The 21,299-nt window shown below is 41.5% G+C and overlaps 1 protein-coding gene across 1 annotated transcript; it reads left to right on the top strand.

The window, feature by feature from the left end:
• Positions 1 to 1,819: 1,819 nt before the first annotated feature.
• On the top strand, positions 1,820 to 6,592 carry SLC28A2 (solute carrier family 28 member 2). Its single transcript, XM_077764361.1, is given in 9 exon segments — positions 1,820 to 1,938; positions 2,726 to 2,806; positions 3,964 to 4,007; positions 4,010 to 4,051; positions 4,054 to 4,182; positions 5,616 to 5,676; positions 5,678 to 5,762; positions 6,447 to 6,465; positions 6,468 to 6,592. Coding segments are annotated over 9 exon segments (705 nt in total).
• The last annotated feature ends 14,707 nt before the right edge of the window (positions 6,593 to 21,299 follow it).

The raw sequence follows: 21,299 nt of genomic DNA, 5'->3' as shown, positions 1-21,299 counted from the left end.
TGTTTAGCTAACAGTACCTATCATCTTTACCCTACTCATTCTTGCTTGTCAGTTGAGGCTTCAGGCAGTAAGCACATGAGAGGGTTATTGTTAGTCCATATCTGAAAAGCTTCCCATACACATATCTGGAGAAGTTATCAGTGGGTACATACTTCCCAGCAAGTTATGGCCAAGCTATTATGTTTCACATTTATCAGATAGATTTTTTCTCAATTCAGCTTCCAGATATAACACAGGTACTAACCCTCAAATTGTACCATTATGTAAAGAGCTCAGTAGTATTAACAAGATCCCAAGCCAAACAGGATACCAATCCCGTGAACTCACATGCTTCTATGTACTGCTTCTCAATTGGTTTAAAAAGGTATGAGAGTTTGTTTTCTCTTTTCCTTTGCAATGCTCCTTATGGCTTTCTTTTTTTTTTTTAATTTTAATTTTTTGCAACAGAGGTTCAATTTCAATTTGATATCCTAGGACCAGGTTGTTAATGGATTTTGCTAAAGTGATTGTTCCTTTAAAAAAAATTTTTTTTAATTTAAGTTTATTTATTTATTGAGAGAGAGAAAGAGAGAGAGAGAGAGTCAGACAGACAGGCGCTGTGCTGTCAGTGCCGAGCCCGACGTGGGGCTCAAACTCAAAAATCTTGAGATCATGATCTGAGCTGAAATCAAGAGTTGGATGCTTAACTGACTGAGCCACCCAGGCATCCCAAATGTGATTGTTCTTAACTGATTTCTGGTGGTACCCACTGAACTTTAATTCCCAGGAAATGGTAGAATGTGCTTACAAAGTGATGGCAGAAATCTTTTCTAGGCATGTGTTTTATATTTATTTTTGTACTAGTGCGCCTCTAATTTTGCAGTGGCTTTACTGAACTGGCATTTGACTGGGTGTAATTTTAAATCAGCTTCACCTAGTGTATCAGTTTGGGTCCCAACAGGAAAACAGATGGGATACTTAAATTCAGATAATTACAGGAGGGTTTATTTACAAGGAGACCATTATAGAGACGTGTGCAAGATGTGGTGGAGCCACAAGAAAGGATAGTGCAAGAACCTGTAAGCAGTGAATTGGTGCTATTCCTAGGCCTGAAAGGACAAGATGAAAGAGAAGTGAGGAGGAGCGTCAGATAAAGACCTTCTCAATACACTCACTTCAGTTTTTTTGTACACTCTGATTTCCTTCTGGGTCGCCCTGCTAGAACCCAACTAGCTGAGCTGAAGGGCATAGGAGCCCATTGACGTCATCCACAGGATCAGGCTCCTAGGGCATAGATCAAGGTGGAGAGTGGATCTGGAGTAGCAAACCAAAGGACCTGACACACACAGGAAGTCTAGGATTAAAATTAAATTAGTTCCTTGATACACTTTGCGAATGATGTTCCGGAGATAATGACGCCCTTCAGGCATACTGACACCTCTAAGCAATGCTTTTTGCTTACTACTTTCTCTATTAAGCATGGAAAGGCAACAGAGCTCTAGAGATCCTAAAGTAGCCTCTTGAATGGATTCAGTTAGGTGATGATAAAGATGATTTTCTCCTCAGATTACCTGTATCTGATAGTACACATTCTTAGCTAACATAGGGTTGGACTCCCTGTAAAAGGGAAGTGAGAAGGAAGAGGAGGAGGAGGAGGAGGAGAGGAAAGAGGAGGAGGAGGGAAGAGTGAAAAGAAAGGCTGTGTATAGCAATAGGGAACATCTCAGATGGGAGAGACAGCAGTGGAGAAAGAGTCACGGAAATCCGTGAACCAAGACCCCTGGGCATTTGAACTTAGTGACTGGTCCCAGCCCTGGCCAAGCAGTCCTGCCTCAGCATAATGGCCAACTGGGACCTTCTTGCTGGGCTCACCTTCTTCGAAACTTCTCAGAGTTTGAGAATTCGAGTTTTTACTTATGACTTTAATGTGTTGAGGATACCTAGGAATGCCAGAGACAGGTAAATCTGGAGGCCAGATGAGATGCAGCATGGGATGGTGGTTGAGGGCTCAGATTCTGAAGCTAGCCTCCCTGAGTTTGTATTCTGTCTACACACCTTATAGCTTTCATGACCTTGGGAGAGTTACTTGTCTGTTTTCTAGTTTCCACATCTGTAAAATGGAAAAGATAACAGTAACCGCCTCAAGAACTCTTGGGAGGAGTTACAACTTCTACAGTTCCTACAAAGAGACCCACATATAGAAAGCACACTGTAAATGTTAAATCACATTTGAATAGCTCTACTTGCTGGGCATCTTCTCTCAGGTCCTGCCCACCAGAGATTCTTGAGGGTGGCAGTGTTTTCCTTCTAGTCTGTCAGTGCACATCTGATTGACTGCTCAGGGTTATGCGTTCATGTGGTTTTTAGAGAGGAATAGACAATGCTGCCTTTCAGAGTAGGCCCTTTACTGAATCTGGAAGCTAAACAATCCCTTGTTCCTGAGGGACGAAGAAGGAGTAAGTCCCAAGAGTCTCTCCTGACAGGACTAGTGTCCACTTGTGTGGTTGGAGATTATAGGGAATACTTCTAGTCCAGGCTGGTTATGGTTATTCTGACCCCTGCTCCTTGGCAAGATTTGATCTGCGTTTTTCGTCACTGCCACGACATTATCTGTCATCCTGTGGGTGAATAATTGTCCTTATTGAGAAACAGAAAATTCTTTCTCAGGCCAGATAATCTAAGTTCTGGGAATTGATGCAAATGGGAGGGAGTAATTTTTGTAACTTAATTTTTGGGTTCTTATCAGGAGGGACCTACAGCTTTTCACCAGGGCAAGAAGTTTCTGCAAAACACATGTTGGTTTGTTCAGGAAGATCCTGCTGGGTCTGTTTGGGTGAGATGTTGAGAATTCATGGAGACAGGAGACACAGTTTTTTTTTAGGAATGTGACCTTGGGTCAAGACAATTACTAGATGGAAAGCAACTCTATTCACAAATTGATCTAAACGGCTATTTGAGGAGCACCTGGGTGGCTCAGTTCGTTAAGCATCCAACTTCAGCTCAGGTCATGATCTCGCGGTTCATGAGTTCAAGCCTTGCATCGGGCTCTGTGCTGACAGTCCAGAGCCTGGAGCCTGCTTCAGATTCTTTGTCTCCCTCTCTCTCTCTCTATCCTTCCCCCACTTGCGCTCTGTCTCTCTCTGTCAAAAATAAATAAACATTTTTTTTAAAAGGGTTATTTGATGTATAGATCTTAATTACTTATAAGTGAATCATAATTTATTGAGTTGCACTTCCAGGAATAGGTAAAATCTGAGAATAAACTATTTTTCAAAACTGTTCTATTTGATAGACTTAATTATTTGAGAGAATCTTGGTTTGTCTCTCTCTCTCTCTATTTTTTTTTTTGTCTCTTGGTTCAATGCAGGGCATGGTTCTTGTAGGCTTTACAAAAGAAGCCTAGTATTTATTACTTATTTCCTGGTTTATTCATAAGATCAATGATATAAAATATTTGAAAAAGACAGAAAACGTCTGTTTAAAATATACTGTCAGTGATGTATGGGACTTTGATGCCAATATTGGAGCTAGAGTAGTGAAAAGAAAATTTTTATTTTGGGGTGAGTTAGGGATACATGAGGTGAGAACTATATGGCTATACTTCCTATTAATAGCCTTGTTTACATGGCTTTACTCCAGAGGAAAGGTTAAAATGACTGGGGTTATACAGTTTTGAGAACAGATGACTTTTGAAGGGTCTAATGGTAGAGATCTACTCCAAGGGACAGAAAGAGGATATCAGATAAATTAGGAGAGAAAGAGATTTCACTAGAGATAAGTGAAAAAATATAGTATTCAAATTAAGCTGAACTCTTCCTGGGTCCTCAAGAAGAAAACAGCCATCTATCCTGGCCTTGAGAATGACAGCTCAGTCTGACTGAGCTGGGTAGCAAGGTCGTGGGAGAGGTTTTCTTGCTTTGTCTCCAACATTCATGACTAGAGCTCCATTTGCCCCTGGGGAGCCCTGTTTGCTGAACCTTACCCTCTCTTTTTAGCTTATGCTGCTGACTACCTGGCAGCCTGCCTTGTGGATTCCAGAGGGCACTGGCCTTGTCTGTCCTTACCTGTTTGGTGCTTTTGGTCTGGTTTACCACTTTCTGAAAAAGATTCTTTGATAAAAACAAAAAACAAAACAAAAACAAAAACAACTAACAAGATGTCTAAAACCTTTTAAAAACTCCTGCCTGGAGCTTTGGATAAAATGATGAGGCAGAAAAAAATTTCAGTATCCCAGGTTCCATAACTTGTCCTGAACCCCAGTCCGCTTCCCTTTTTCTCCTTGGACAGTTCCTGAGCTGTCTCTCAACTCCCACCCCTGTAGTTACAAACCCAAGGCTCAGGGAGCAAATAGCAACACGCTTCTGTGCACTGGACTTTAGTCCAGTTTCCTGTAGCCTCATTATCTCAACATTGCTAGGGGGCAGAAGAGGTTATGTTTCAGAGAAGAGTTTCAGTCTGTTTATCATCAGGGCTCATGTCAGAAATGAGAAAAACCATACTCCTTTTCATCAAAGTAATCATAACAAAGAGGCTTGCAGCTGCATTAAGCTATCAAATTGATTTGGTGGTCATGTCTCCCTTTAATTCTCTGATACTTTTTATGTATCCTCCCTCCTCCCCCGACTTCTTGCACCCACTGGTGTCTTTTACAATTCCTTAGAGTTTAAGGAACAAACTTACTGTTCAGTGTATGCTGAACTGGATTCTGTAGCAGCCACAGTTCATCTAACTATGGCATGTATATGTCCTCTGATCACAGGCCTAAGGTGAGAGAGTAACTCTCAGACTCTCTCTCAAGTTCCTCGTTTCTGCCTGTTCTCCAAATGGATGCACAGAAAATAGGTGTTGAGAACATGCAACAGTGATAATCTTGAGAAACACACCAAGACTACACACCTAAATTTTGGATCCTTGACTTATTTGACACCGAGGAGATAGAGCTAAAAAGACTTTACTCGTTAGCAGGATGGATTCTGGAAGCCAGATTTTATTCACTTTAAGTGCAATGAGTTCACAATGTGAACAGCTCTGAAATTCAATTCTGTTGACCTGTGATACCTTTTGTCATTGTTGTTGTTCCTGAAGCATCTGAATGGGCAACATGCTCTTTTTGTTTTCTTTTCTTTTCATGTGACTTCTCTTCTAATCCTCTTTCCTTGTCCAACACTCAGACATGAGGAACCAATGTGTATATTGATCAGACATGTCTGGTACCTCAAGGGACCATAAGACTGTCAGGTAGTTGATCTATGACTTAGCCTTTACTCTTGCCCTTGGAGTGGTTGGACATTGGGTGGGGTTCCATGGAGGACCAAGTATACTTTTCTTCCTTTAAAAAATATTTTGATTATTCATTAGAACAATCTTAAAGAATAAACCTTTGTATTACATCTTACTCATACCAAAACTTGAGGAAAAAGAAGTCATGTGATTTGTGTCCTCATTCTGTAAGAGTTGGGAGACAGAGATGGTAGCCAGAAAACTACCAGATGAAAATTCTCAAGATGAGTCTCTGTGTCTAATCCTTTGAATTTTTTCACTTACCCTTGTGGTGAACTTCTACTTTTCAAGGGTAAACATAATTATTTATTAACCATTCACTGAGTTGATGACATAGTCTTGGCATTTCCTTTTCAGGGTGTTTGCAGAAGTCTTCTTGGTTGGCCTTATCCTATGTCTGGCCCTAGACACAGCCCACAGAGCAGTTACTTTCCTTTGCAGGAATCTGCATGTTCATCCTTACCCTCTCTGTGTCCTCCAGATACCACAGTGCAGAGTTTGGGGTATGCAGGATAAGCATAATAACACATAGCCAAGGACCATGTGTTACTAATTAAAAAGTACATGTGTCAAGTATTGATTACAAGGCATAGAAGTAAGTTCTTAACAATCTTTGGAATTTGTTTCTGTGCCAGTTTTGCTCCTAAGAGAAATTTTAAAGCTCTCAGAGGCCATGGACTATTTATTTCCAAACTGTAGATTCTGATCCATTAGTCAACCTTGATGTCAATTTGTGGATCTATGCCAGTGTTAAAGAAAGAACAAACAAAGAAAAAAGAAAGAAGGAAAGAAAGAAAATAGAATACAATAGAGAATCCACATTGCACAGAGTAATACTAAAGTATCTATTTATGATGTTCTTATTTGTGTATATGTGTTTCATCTACTCTGTAGACAGTTTAAAAAAAACCATATGGGGCGCCTGGGTGGCTTAGTCGGTTAAGCGTCCGACTTTCGCTTGGGTCATGATCTCGCGGTTCGTGGGTTCGAGCCCCGCNTAAAAAAAAAAACCATATGGACATGTGTAGCTCTTTATATATTACTACCCTGTTTCCTCCTGCTCCCTACTCTATCTCACCCCAGATTTACTTTCAATATCCTAGGTTGGTTCTAGAGTACATTCCAACCAGGTAATGGACAACTAGGATTCAAGACTCCCATTGGAGTAATGTTCTACTTGGTCCTAGATGTCTTGGCGGGCAGTGCTTTGGGCCTCCGTCTTCAACTTATCTTTGGGATTTTGGTCATCAGAACTGATCCTCAATTTAATGCCCTTCAATGGGAGACCAGATTCAGGTATGAGAAATTGAATGAGAGGGTTCTGCTCTTTTAGAACTCTAGAGAAAGGAAATTTAGGGAAGCATGAGCAGGTTAGGCTGTGTCTTGTTGATGATGGTAGTGGGAGATCTGGTGGGAAAGGAAGGAGTACACGGGGTTACAACTAACCATATGCATAAAGGGAACTGAACAGCTGAGTCCTCTGCCATTAAATGAGCAGCTCATAAGGACGTAGCCCTCCCTACACAAGGGAGGCCAACCTCAGTAACAGCAGTAGGTCCTAATCATGCATGAGGCCAATCCCCTCTCCCTTGTGTCCTTCCTAGCTTCACTTTTGTTCACTCTCTCTCTTTCTTCTTTCAAATTTTCCTGAACTATACTGTGGCTGGCTTCAATTTTGATATGTCAGTCAAGAATGTCATTGCTTTTTAGGTCATATCTATTTTCATGGGGGGAATGAGAGAGTCAGTGTTGGGGGGGGGGTCTAGAGGATAAAAATGTGAGTCCAAGAGATGAGCCGGTGTATGTCAGTTTGACTCTAAGAAGAGAATTTGATCCTATCAGTAAAAGAAACAGCATCAAAGATCATTATCTTTGAAATTGGAACTAAATAGGGGTTGGGGAGGAAGGCTCAGAAGACCCCTTGTGGCTTAGTACTGATGGGATAATAGATTGGTAGTACATTTAAATGTATTCCTGAAATAACATGTGTTTAAATATCTACTGAGCACCTATTTTGTATTAGCTGCCCTCAGGATGCTGAGAGCTTAATTCAGAGGCCTGCAGTGGCTCTCTGATAGCACACAGGAATACATTCAGTATAACACCTCACCAGATGCCCTGTCATCCTCGTTACGGAACTTACCAATCATCTCTTTCTTCGGATACAGGATGCCCATTCTCTACTACCTGGCCCTTGTGCAGCGAGTGGTTCAGAAGGTGAGTCATTCTCCTATACCAGTCAGAAGGTGGGCTTTAATCTTGTGATCTGTTAAGAGGCAAAGAAACGGCACTTTTGGGGGCACCTCGGTGGTTCAGTCATTTAAGAGTCCAACTTTGGCTCAGGTCATGATTTCAGAGTTTGTGGCTTTGAGCCCCTCATTGGGCTCTGTGCTGACAGCTCAGACTCTGGAGCCTGCATCAGATTCTCTGTCTCCCTCTCTTTCTGCTCCTCCCCTGTTTATGTTCTGTCTCTTTCTCTCTCTCAAAAATAAACAAACATTAAAAAAATCTTAAACAAAAGAAATGACACTTTTGACACTTATTGTGGAAAAATGTTCATATGTAGGATGTAGAGTGGTAAACCCAATGTGAACAGGCAAACGCTTTCAAGCATACCTGATTTCAGATAGTCAGGTCCAGGCCCTGTATAGGCTGAGGGGCAGAGCAGGGACAGAAAATAGGCTGGACCACTATTTCATAATGAGTTTTAATCTACTTGTTCTGGAAGTCAAGAGTCCTGAGTTCTGGTCCAGACTCTGTTTGTAACTTGCTTTATGGCCTTAGGCTTGTCACTCTACTTCTCTAGGCCTCAGTTTCCTTACCAAAAAATGGAGGAGGGGTTTTGCTGGATACTCTCTAAGATTCCTGCTAATGTTAATGCTTTAGATCTTTATATCCCTTTACGTCACCTGGTTTTTGCAAATCACCATGAGTACCACAGTCGTAGACATCTTGGCTGTGGCAGGAAACATCTTTGAGTGGCTGGTAAGCACTCTAAGGCATTTTGATCTTCTTTTCTTTGGGGAATGCAAAGTGGGGCAAAAAACAGGTTGAGAGAGGTGCCTGGGTGGCTCAGTTGGTTAAGCGTCCAACTTCAGTTCAGGTAATGATCTCACAGCTCATGAGTTCAAGCCCTGCGTCAGGTTCTGTGCTGATGGCTCAGAGCCTGGAGCCGGCTTCAGATTCTGTGTCTCCTCTCTCTGTCCCTCCCCCGCTCACTCTCTGTCTCTCAAAAATAAATTAATGTTTAAAAAAAAAAAAAGAAAACAGGTTGAGAAAAGTATACTCCCTGGTAAGTCAAATATGTGAGGGCTGTATGGGCACCCAGTCACTGATAAAAGAGAACTCAGAAGCTCAAAGGGAACTCTGCTCATTGCTTTTACACTTCATGCCTTCATACTTCATACTTATCTGGGCATTCTTTTTTTTTTTTTTAATGTTTTTATTTATCTCTAGGAGAGAGAGAGAGAGACATCGTGAGCAGGGGAGGGTGAGAGAGAGAGGGAGACACAGACTCTGAAACAGGCTCCAGGCTCTGGGCTCTGGGCTGGCAGTCAGCACAGAGCCTGACACGGGGCTTGAACCCATGAACCACGAGATCATGACCTGAGTGAAAGTCGGACGCTTAACCGACTAAGCCACCCGGGCACCCCCTATCTGGGCATTCTTAATTTGGACATCCTTAACCATTGATCCAGCTTCTTACACAGGAATGCTTGGAAATGTCCTTGTCCAACTTTTCTCCTTCTTTGGGGACTATGACAGATATTTGCCCTATATTCTCGTTTCTCCCTGAGACCCTTATTTTCCAGTATCTCTAATGAGGCAAGAACTTACCTTGCTCAGGGCTAACACGAAGACTCTCTCCCATAATACTTATTTGATACATTTGTCTGTATGGAGTAGATGCTCAATATATGCTATTGACTGATCAGCTTAATGCTTGGGACAATTGCTTGTCAAATTGGCATGGACTTAGCTTTGAGATCTTTGTCTCCCAAAGCCTTAGTCTAATTAACTGTTTCTGAAATGTTCTTAGGGTACTTCNGAGTCTCTCCTGGTTTGCCTCTCTCCCTTTCCCCCACCATTTCCCCCCCTCTTCTCCCCCTTGTTCCTCCGTCAGGTTCCTCCTAATCCTCCTATTCTTAGGGTACTTCTGCACACTTCTACCATAGCACTTCACATTTTGCTGAAATTGTGCATTATCAGCTTAGCTTCTTTTGCTAGACTCTTCACAGCAGGAACTTTGCCTTAGTCATATTAATATCCCTATTAACTAGTACAGCAGGCAGGCAAATAGTTAGGTCTTCATAATTGTACATTTTCACAAACTTTTTAAATTGAAGCATAATTGACACAGTGTTACAATAAACATAGTTTCTTTTGATTCTTTCATCAACACTGGGCTCTAATAATATATTTGCAACTCATTTAATAAGTACTTTTTAAACGGCTAATATGTACTCCATAAGGTCATTCATTAAGTATATTGCTTTAGACACTGAGAGCATACACAAGAAAGATACCATTTCCTTTTCTGTAGTTTTTAAAAATTTAAATGGATGAGACAAACTCATGTGAAAATATATGAGAACAATGCCAGCCAGGATATGAGTAGGTTCCAGAAAGAGTGAGACAGACGCTAGGAGGGTCTGAGAGAAGAGCTGGGTGCTGGAAGGGCACTCACACTGGAGGGATGTGTCCCGGGGATGGGGTGGGCACTCTGGGGTGGGGAAGCCATACCCTCTTGAATCTGACACAGCTCTCCTTGTTTAATGACAGGAGCAAATCTGCTCATCTGCTATGTCTTGCATACATGATGCTTTCTGAAATCCATGCAGTGATGACTGGAGGGTTTGCCACCATTTTGGGCATCATGTTGGGCTCCTCCAAATCCTTCACAGTAGGCATAGTCTGATGACTCCCTGGTGAGCTTTGTTCTGGGTTCTACAGATACTCCTAAGTTTGGCCTTACTGATTAATGCATCATCCTTGATTTCTGTGTCTATGATGGCTGCCCCTCTGCTATTGCCTTGTCAAACTGATAACTTGGGTGAGTCCAAGTTCAAAAATATGGAGGGGGTAAAATCACCCTGTGCATGAGTCCAATGAAGCATATAATTTGGAGTGTGGTGAGATCAGGTGCGGGGTCAGGAGTGGTGCTGTGATGGCAGAGGCTTCAAGTTCTTGGAGAAGGAATAATATGATTGCATATCCCCTCTTGTAGATATACCTCTTGTAGAGGTAGCTCTGTCTCTAGCTAACCATGTTGATTTTACTCTTTTATTCAATCCTTCCACCAGCCTCTATCTTCTACATGCCATTATCCTCTATCCTTGGTGTCAGTACAATTTCATGGAAATTAAATCTGATATTGTTTTCACTGTGATTGCCACCAAAAGGGTCACTAAGAGGCGAACCCCCATTGCCTCTCAAGCTGGTCTTGCCCCTCCTCCTGTGTTCCTGCACTGCAAAGACAGTGGAATTTCTCTTCTCTGAGGGGCTGAGCCTACTCTAGACACCATATTCTTCTCCTATACCCAATAACCACAGGGAGGAAAAGAATGTTCTGGAAGCTCTCAGTAATGAACCATGGATGCCATAGGCCATTTTGCTAATGTAGCAGCCATCCTGATTGCCTTTTTTTTGGCATGTTGTCCTACATCAATGTTACCCTCTCCTGGCTAGGAGAATTGGTAGACATTCAGGAACTCCCTTTCCAGGTAAAGGATTACATTTGTTGGGCTATCCCTCTAGGTGTAGTTAAATAGTGCTTTGAACTGTGCATATTCTGACCAATAGTGAGCTAGAGAGAACGTGGATAGGAGAAGGGTAGAGGAGACAGAATCAAGGCTCCAGAGAGAGTCCTTGGCTACTGGACTCCTTTTCCTTAGATATCTCTTTTTTTCACCGAGGTCATCTGTTCCTACATACTAAAGTCTATGGTTTTCATGATGGGTATAGAGTGGACAGACTATTCTGTGAGTGTGATGGTAGGGAGCAAGTTTTTCACAAATGAGTTGGTGGCTTATCAGCAACTGCCTCAATACAAGAACAAACATCTTTCTGGAGTGGAAGAGTGGATTGGGGGCAAGAAACAGTAGATTTCTGTAAGTGAGAATCCTGAAAAGCACAAATAGTCTGTGGGCAGACAGGACATATTAAACGAAAGCTTGTTTCACACCTGCAGATCCCTTCCTGGTGTCCCAGCCCTAAACACAAAACAAGCATAACTTTACGCTTAGCTCCAATGCCCAAACTTCTCTGAGGTCTTCCTCCCACACTGACCCAGCTTCTCTCTGTAATGTAATTGTTTGGTCTTCACAGTCGGGGCAGTCCAGAGTGGACACTGTTTTTGATGGTCTAAAGTCCCTTCTTCATTTATAAGTTTAAGTTGCTATAAATTGATCTTCTTCATTTATAAGTTTAAGTTGCTATAAATTGATCTTCTTTTCTCTCTCTCCCTCTGTCTTTCCCCTCTTGATCATTCTCATTCCTGGGAAATAGGAATAGGCCTTCTCCTTATTCAAAGGCTTCAACAACAAGAGTATTGGGCAAAGAGGCCCACAGTGGTTTCCATGTAATTATCCCTGTAACATCTCAGGAACTGATTATTTTCTAAGCATCTTTTCCACATTCTATAGGGTGATGTGGACTAGACTGAGGTTCTAAGTACTCTGGAACTTCTATCCTGATTATATGGCTGCACACAAGGGACTGAGTTTATTTACTTATTTATTTTTGTTTCCCTAAGTGAGAGCTGAAATCATTTCATTTTCACACTGTGGATTTGCTAATCTCAGTTCCATAGGAATCATACTGGGAAGTTTGAATGAGTTAATTCATTTTCCCAACTACCCAATAAGCCAACCCAGCTTCTGTAGTGAGCACTACTGGTGCTTCAGTACAACTTAAGATCAGATAGAGAAGCTGATGTGAAATGGGCCCTCCCAGGCAGCAGTTAATTTGGAGTTAAGACAACCATGCTACAGGGCTATGTATGGATCCCATCTGGACTTACAATGTTAAGTTTTGTTTCTTTTTTCCCTTTTGATTGGAGGTCCAAAAGACCAATTTTACTTTTTCTACGAGGAAGATTGTAATGATGTATTTTTATTTTGACATTAAATGAGCATAGTGTATATACAAGTAAAGATATTTGGGATTTTATTCAGTAGCAAAGGTCCCTTCTGAAATTAGGCTACTCACCAGCTGTCTTCACAGAAATAGGAGTTGCACAAGGAATCAAAATACAAATAAAAGCAGTGCACACATAAGGCAGATAGAGAGGAAGAGCAAGTGGTATGAAGTGTTGGATTACAAGCTACATGTCATTAGGTATGGGGGGGTGTGTGAGTGTGTGAAGCAGACACAGATACAGTTAGACTACTGAAGATATTACTGAATGTGGGTGACTATTACCAGAGGATGATATGAGGAAAGTGAAATTGTCTTGAGGGTAGCAGCAAGAAGAATGACTAGCATTCTAAGAGTTTAGAAGATCCAGGTTAGAAATAATGTATAAGAAGAAATAAACTTCAGTGTGTCCATTTTTATGGCACTCACATTCTGGAATAGAACCATTACATTGATTTATTTGGTAGCTAATTGAAAAATTTAAAAGTGAAACAATTTCATTTCAGTTTATCTTTTCCTTTCTGTTAAACATGTGGCTGTATTCTAATTCTGATGCCTGGTTACTGTCTGACTGCGATTGCCATCCAGCAGTGGGATATGCATCATGTGGCCGAGGTTTAGGTGAATGTTACCCTCCTTATCCCTGTGGCTCAAAGCAGTCCATCTCATTCTGGCCTTGGCTTAGGAAAGCAGATCTCATCTAGTGAACACCCAAGGGTCTGGGCCTGCCTGCAGCAATAAAGAGCTTTGTTTGATCCACATACATCTTGGGGATGTTCACAGAAGCACTGAAGTTAGGGTCATATACAGATCCTTGACCTAGGGAATTTCTGAGTTAGTGACCCATCAAGATTAATGTATAAACACACTTGTTGGGGTACCGGTGGCTGGCTTCTAGTGGTTGGTGGTAAGGATCCTATTCATTTGCTGTGTTTATCCCTCTGCATTCTTCTAAATGGGTGCTCATTGGGTATACCTGATTGCCTGGTGGGGAAGAGATCAAGTTATTTTTTTTTTCTTGTCTATAGCATCAGTGGTACTCCGCCAGAAGAGTGACTTGTTTCTAAGGTTGTGGTCAGTGCCCTCTTCATAGGGACCTGTGTATCCTTTATTGGTGCCTGTGTGGCAGGTAGGCACTTCAGCTTAATCTCTTGGCAGAAATCCCTTACCTAGATCCTAAAAAAAAAAAAAAATCTCTCTGAGAATATTGATTTAGCCATCCATCTCAAAGATGCATAGAAAAGGCACCTAATCAACAACATTCTCAATTCACACCCAAGAATTAAGAGCCTTAAGGAATATGTGTAAAATCTTTCCCTCAGTAATTCTTTCTTCCTTATCTAGGAATCCTCTATGTCCCCAGGGAGCTGAAACTGACTGTGTCTCCTTCCTAAACACAGATTTCACCAGTAGAACCTAGGAGGCCCATGTGTAATGCAGAGCCCTCTTTCAGAGGTGAGTGAGCACCAGGACCCCTGCTCCCTCCTCTTGTACTCTATTCTCCACTTGGAAATTTTCTGGAAGTGGGGAGAAATAAGGTCTTGAGCGTAATCATGTGGATGCTAACATAGTATATAAAAAGAGAGATGGATATATGTGGTGGTCTAGATTTGTGTCCCTTTCTCTCATTAGATGCATCCTCAGTAGTAGTTCTAGTATGCATAAGTGACAGACTTTACCTGTATTGGTGGGATACTGAGAACCAGAGGAAGAAGTGAGGAAGGGTGGTTTCCCTGAGAAAAAGGTACTATATTTATTGTGATTGGAATATAGATAGGTTGTAGGTAAGGATCTGGCAGTGCTTGGGATTCTCCCTCTCTCTCTGTCCTTTCCCCACTCACATGCATGCTCTCTCTCTCTCAAAATAAATAAGTAAATTTTTAAAAAAAGAAAAAGAAAAACAATCCACTCACAAAGGAGGAAAGAGAGGAAGAGAGGAACAAAGGAACTACTATAAAACCAGAAAACAACAAATTTGCAATGGTAAATCCATACCTATCAATAGTTACTTATAAAATTTTTTTAATGTTTATTTATTTTTGAGAGAGAGAAACAGAGTGCAAGTGGGGGCAGGGAAGAGAGAGATGAAGATACAGAATCCAAAGCAGGCTCCAGGCTCTGAGCTGTCTGCACAGAGCCCGACATGGGGCTGAAACCCATGAACCGTGACATCATGACCTGAGCCAAAGTCGGATGCTCAAACAACTGAGCCACCCAGGCACCCCAATAATTACTTTAAATGTAAATGGACTAAGTTTTCTAATCAAAAGAGATAGAGTAGCTGGATGGATTAAAAAAAAAAGACCCAACTATATGCTATCTACAAGAGACTCACTTCAGCTTCAAAGACACATACAGACTGAGGGTGAAGGGATGGGAAAAAATATTCCATGAAAATGGAAATAAAAAGAAAGCAGAGGTAGCTATATTTACAATAGACAAAATAGACTTTAAGCCAACAACTATAACAAGAGACAAAGTCATTATATAATGATAAAGGGGTCAATTTATTAAGCAGCTATAACAATTGTAAATAATTATGCCCCCAACATAGAGTTCCTAAAGTTATAAGGCCAATAATGGGGCGCCTGGGTGGCTCAGTCAGTTAAGCATCTGACTTCGGCTCAGGTCATAATTTCATGGTTCGTGGGTTCGAGCCCCGCGTCGGGCTCTGTGCTGACTGCCAACTCAGAGCTTGGAGCCTGTTTCAGAGTCTGTGACTCCCTCTCTCTCTGACTCTCCCCTGCTTGCGCTCTCTCTCTCTCTCTCTCCTAGAAAAAAAAAAAACACATTAACAGTAAATGTAAAACTTTCACTTTGGTTCACTGTACCCCAAAAATGAAAGTATATATTTTTCCATTATTTGGCTGAGCCAAATAGGAAATTTCTTATTTTTGGATAAGATTAAGTCAGATGCTTAACCGACTGAGTCACCCAGGCTCAAAAATATATTGCAAATCTTGCTTCTAGCTGCTACCTTAAAAATCACATGATGCAGTGTGCTGTAAATGTGGTTTGGTTTATAACATGTACTGAGGTAAAAAGCTATATTTCTTGGAGTTCTGTGGGTGAGCTGAGTTTATGGTACAAAAGGTACATATGAGTGTTATGAATATTTAATGATACAATTTTCTGGTTGTCACATATTTGTAAACCTGCAAACTCCTTAACATCATTACACAGTAAACAAAAAATATTTCCTGTATCTAAACTTTCAAGAAACACCCATTTCTTAAAGGCCCTTACTTTGAGTGTTTTGTTTCAGTGACAAATTTGCTCCAAGTATACAGAGAATCCTTTAAAACAATGGGTTTCAGTGGGAAGAGGGGGAAATTTTGCCACCCGGGGACATTTGGCAATGTCTTGAGACATTATTAGTTGTCACAACTGGAGGAATGCTACTGACATCTACTGGGTAAAGGCCAGAATTACTACTAAACATCCTCAAATGGACAAGTCAGTTCCCAACAACAAAGAATTCTCTGCTCCCATTATCAACAGTGCTAAGTTTGAGATACTCTGATTTAAAATATTTAATAATTTCCATATATNGTGGCTCAGTCAGTTAAGCATCTGACTTCGGCTCAGGTCATAATTTCATGGTTCGTGGGTTCGAGCCCCGCGTCGGGCTCTGTGCTGACTGCCAACTCAGAGCTTGGAGCCTGTTTCAGAGTCTGTGACTCCCTCTCTCTCTGACTCTCCCCTGCTTGCGTGCTCTCTCTCTCTCTCCTAGAAAAAAAAAAAACACATTAACAGTAAATGTAAAACTTTCACTTTGGTTCACTGTACCCCAAAAATGAAAGTATATATTTTTCCATTATTTGGCTGAGCCAAATAGGAAATTTCTTATTTTTGGATAAGATTAAGTCAGATGCTTAACCGACTGAGTCACCCAGGCTCAAAAATATATTGCAAATCTTGCTTCTAGCTGCTACCTTAAAAATCACATGATGCAGTGTGCTGTAAATGTGGTTTGGTTTATAACATGTACTGAGGTAAAAAGCTATATTTCTTGGAGTTCTGTGGGTGAGCTGAGTTTATGGTACAAAAGGTACATATGAGTGTTATGAATATTTAATGATACAATTTTCTGGTTGTCACATATTTGTAAACCTGCAAACTCCTTAACATCATTACACAGTAAACAAAAAATATTTCCTGTATCTAAACTTTCAAGAAACACCCATTTCTTAAAGGGTGTTTCAGTTTTTGTTTTGAGTGTTTTGTTTCAGTGACAAATTTGCTCCAAGTATACAGAGAATCCTTTAAAACAATGGGTTTCAGTGGGAAGAGGGGGAAATTTTGCCACCCGGGGACATTTGGCAATGTCTTGAGACATTATTAGTTGTCACAACTGGAGGAATGCTACTGACATCTACTGGGTAAAGGCCAGAATTACTACTAAACATCCTCAAATGGACAAGTCAGTTCCCAACAACAAAGAATTCTCTGCTCCCATTATCAACAGTGCTAAGTTTGAGATACTCTGATTTAAAATATTTAATAATTTCCATATATCTAATATTATTTATAATATGAGTAATACTATAGCCTTAAGAATGAGTTTCAAAAGGATGCAGGGGTTCCTTAAAAAGTTAAACATAGAATTACCCCATGGCCTCCCAACTCCACTCCTCCACTCCTAGGTATATGCCCAAAAGAATTGAAAACAGGTATAAAGCAAGTACATGTACAGGCACGTTCATAGCAACACTATTTGCAATAGTCAAAATGTGGAAACAGTCCAAATGTCCATCAATTGCTGAATGGATAAACAAATCATGTTATGGACATACAATGGAATCTTATTCAGCCATAAAAAGCATGAAGTACTGATATATGCTACATGATGGAACCTAGAAAACATTATGCTAATTCAAAGAAGCCAGACACAGGGCTTATTATTGTGTGATTCTATTTTGTATGATTCCATTTATATGAAATATTCAGAATAGATAAATCCCTAGAGACAGAATACAGATTGGTGGTTACCAAGGACTGGAGAAGGTAGGAATAGGGAATGACTGTTCAAAGAATGTTTTACTTTGGGGTGATGGAAATGTTGTGAATATTCACAATATTGTTCACTTTAAAATAACTTTGTGGTATGTGAATTTCTCCTCAATAAATTATATCTATATCTATCTATGTATATAGATAGATAGATAGCTACAGATACAGATTTTTTAAACAATAGTGTGGGTATTTGTATGTTCCCATAGCTAATCTACCTTCTTCTCCTTTACAATTATCTGAGCTCAGAACCTCCTGGTCTTCTTTCCAGTCTCCACTCCTGTCTCTTCTCCCATATTTTCCAAACTTGACATAAAAGAAAATGAAACTCCAATAAACTGCTTCTTGATCTGGACAATAACAGTTTTACCCTAGCCTGGTTTCTTTCTGAGAGGCAGTGCAATGCAGTGGTTGGTGGTACTGGACAGTAGGCCAGGTAGTTGCTGGGGCTCTGCCACTTAGCCCTGGGTGATCTTGGGCAAGTTCCTTAACTTTCCTGTGTCTTGGCATCCTTGTCTGTAAAATGGGGATAATGGAACCTGCATTCTAGGTAAAAGTTCTACTTAGGTGAGGATTTAAAGGGATCAAAACAGTGACTGCTCATTGTAAGCCCAATATAAGGGTTAACTACTATTATTACTATTTAAGGAGCTGAGTTCACGACTATTAATTTGAGTTATGTATGAAATTGAGCTCACACCGAAAAGCATGTGGGACGGAGAAAACTCCATATCTCCTTTCATGGGTAAGGGCCTGCTTTCTGATTTTCCGTTTACTACTTAAAAAAAAAAATGTGGTCTAAACCCTCGTACATGTTGGACCGCACAGCAATAGCAGGGAGCATGACAATCTTAACGCCACCACCTGCAAAAACACTCTCACAAAGCAGGAGGAGCGAGCAGGAAAATCTGGAACCGAACGCGATCTCAGCAAATGCTATGCCGCCCGCTGACTCCTGAGAGGCACATTCAGGAGAAGGCCAAAGTAACTTGGTCAGAAGAGTACAGGGCGGCCCGACATCCCTGGGAGCGCAACGGAGACCGCTCTCCCTCGGGCTCCTTCCGGCGGGCGGGGCAAACGTGTCTCTCGGTGTCCCGGGAGGCGCCAGAGCGCATGCGCCCGGTTTCCGCTGGGAAGTCGCACCCTCTCGCCGCGGCCCCCGCCCGCAGCTCTGGTACAGGATCCTCAAGCCGAGAGGGGTGGAGGCTAAGGATGAGCGGGCGAGGGAAAAGAGGACCAGGAGAAGTGAGGGTTGTGGAAGGAGGCTGTGGTGGGAGGTGGGGTAGCAGTGAGGAAAGGAGACCATGCGCTTGAGGAAAGGAGGAGAGTGGCAGACTGGGTCACTGAATGGGTGGAGTCGGATTTCTAACCCCTGGAAAGCGTCTCTTGTGCATATTGTTCCACAGCCTGACGTCTTTGCTTATGCGTGCGGTCGTGTGTCTAGGCCGGTACATACAGATCTACCTCGTTTATTTTACTGGCTACAGGGTATTCCATTGAAGGAGGTACCTTAAGTAATGTGTTTCCTTATTGATGGGCATTTAGATTGGCTTATATTTGACCAGTTATTTCTAGAGACCTGAGGTAGGCAGTTTGTGCTTGACTGCCGCTTCTGACTGGCCTGATCTACTCTTGGTGAAAGTCCTTTGCTGAGCTATTGGTTGTCAAGCATTTAAAAGGCTATCACCTCTGTGGGAATAATTGCCTTTTAAGACAGGAATAAAAAGATTAGGAGCCAGAAGATCTGGAGTCCTGACCAGAGACCCTATCCCAGCCACGTGAGTGGTCTTAATCTCTCTGAGGCCCAAGTGCCATTTCTGCGTAATGAATGTGATGATAATCATATGTACCTTAAAAGCTGCTAGAAAATTTGAATTAATAATATATGTGAAAAAGCCATAATGTGTAAATGGTAAGGTGCTCCAAAGATATTCTTTTCACAAGTAAATTGTAAGGGCCTTATAGAGAGTCCTTTGTTTCTTTATACAGGAACATTTGCTTGGCACTTATCACTCCTGGCATTGCTTAACAAGATTACATTTTTGTTCTCCCCCTCCCCCCCCCGCCATTTAATCCATACAACAACCCTTTAAAGAAGGTACTACTATTATCCCAGTTTTTCCTTTTCTTTTTTTAATGTTTATGTATTTTTGAGAGAGAGAGAGAGCATAAGTAGGGAAGGTGCAGAGAGAGAGTAGGACAGAGGATCCAAAGCAGGCTCTGCACTGACAACACAGAGCCCGATGTGGGGCTTGAACTCACAAACCATGAGAACTTGACCTGAGTCAAAGTCAGCCACTCAACTGACTGAGCCACCCAGGCACCCCTATCCAAGTTTTTCAAAGGAGGAAAGAGAGGCGTAAATTAAGTTGCTCCCTACAGAGCTGGGATTTGAGCCCAAGTGTGACCGACTCTAAAGGCCTTCCTCTTAACTGCCATGTCCCCTCTTATACGGTCTCAGCCCTTCCTGCCTGCCTTCCTTCTCCATTCCAGTGCCTCAAGGCCCACAGGTTTAACCCAAGTGATCTCATCAATTTCTAAAGTACTTATACTTTCTGAACTACTTGTGTGCCAATCATGTCCTGCTGTGTGGTATCTTTTGTATTTTTGTCTCAGTTTGCTATTTGTCTTACTGTTGTCTTCTGTTGCAGCAAGTAAAACAATGATTGCTATTCAAGCTAGCAATTCCCTCAAAGACAGAATTGTCTTCATTTAACAAGTTACTTTTATCAGCTCTCTGAATGTGGAACTCCGTAAGAGCAGAGAGCAAGTCTGTTTTGTTACCAAAGTTGTAGGAGCTAGCACTCTGCCTAACACACACACACACACACACACACACACACACACACACACACAAAGTTGTTTAATATTTGTTGAAGAACAAAGAAGATGGAAGTCCAAGGGTTTGGACTTGAACACAACAAAAGGTGAGGAAATGTCTGCCAAATCAAAGAACACATACAAAGCACGTATACTTCCTGGTACAAATTATAATTTTTATTTTTTTAATGTTTATATATTTATTTTGAGAGAGAGAGAGATTGAGAACATGAGTGGGGGAGGGAGGGAGAGAAAGAGAGAGAGAGAGAGAGAGAGAGAGAGAATCCCAAGCAGGCTCTGCACTGTCAGCTCAGAGCCTGATGTTTGAACTCACCAACTGTGAGATCATGACCTGACCCAAAATCAAGAGTTGGAGGCTTAACTGACTGAGCCACCCAGGCACTCCCAAAATAGGATTTTTAATCTGTATTAGTCATTATTCCTACATAAGTATAATATTAATAGGGTGGAGTTTGTGAAAAGGTAGAAAATGGGAAGGCAAAAAATAGAAGAAGGAGAAGAAGAAGGAGAAGAAAAAGAAGGAGAAGGAGAGGAAGAAGAAGAAGGAATAAGAAGAGGAAGAAATGGAGCAAAATGATACTGGGCTAAGGCTGTTTGTGAAAAGATGGCTTCTCATAGGCAGAATAGGGCAAAGGCCATTTAAGAATAAGGATACTGGGGCACCTGGGTGGCTCACTTAGTTAAACGTCCCACTCTTGGTTTTGGCTCAGCTCATGATCTCATGGTTTGTGGGACTGAGCCTTGCATCGGACTCTGCAGTGNTAGTTAAACGTCCCACTCTTGGTTTTGGCTCAGCTCATGATCTCATGGTTGGGACTGAGCCTTGCATCGGACTCTGCAGTAACAGTATGGAGCTTGCTTGGGATTCTCTCTCCTCCTCTCTGCCCCTCCTCTGCTCATGTTCTCTTTCTCTCTCTTAAAATAAGCACACATTAAAAAAGAGAGAACAAGGATACCTAATATCTACGCTGCTGTAATCCCACCATATTTGCCCTCAAATCTTCAGTAAAAGTCTGGTCTGTATGTGGTCTGCTGCCAGTGGTATTTTG

Source organism: Crocuta crocuta, unplaced genomic scaffold (assembly GCF_008692635.1).
Source record: "Crocuta crocuta isolate KB4526 unplaced genomic scaffold, BGI_CrCroc_1.0 scaffold102, whole genome shotgun sequence".
NCBI lineage: Eukaryota > Metazoa > Chordata > Mammalia > Carnivora > Hyaenidae > Crocuta > Crocuta crocuta.
This window is presented reverse-complemented; position numbering and strand designations above follow the sequence as displayed.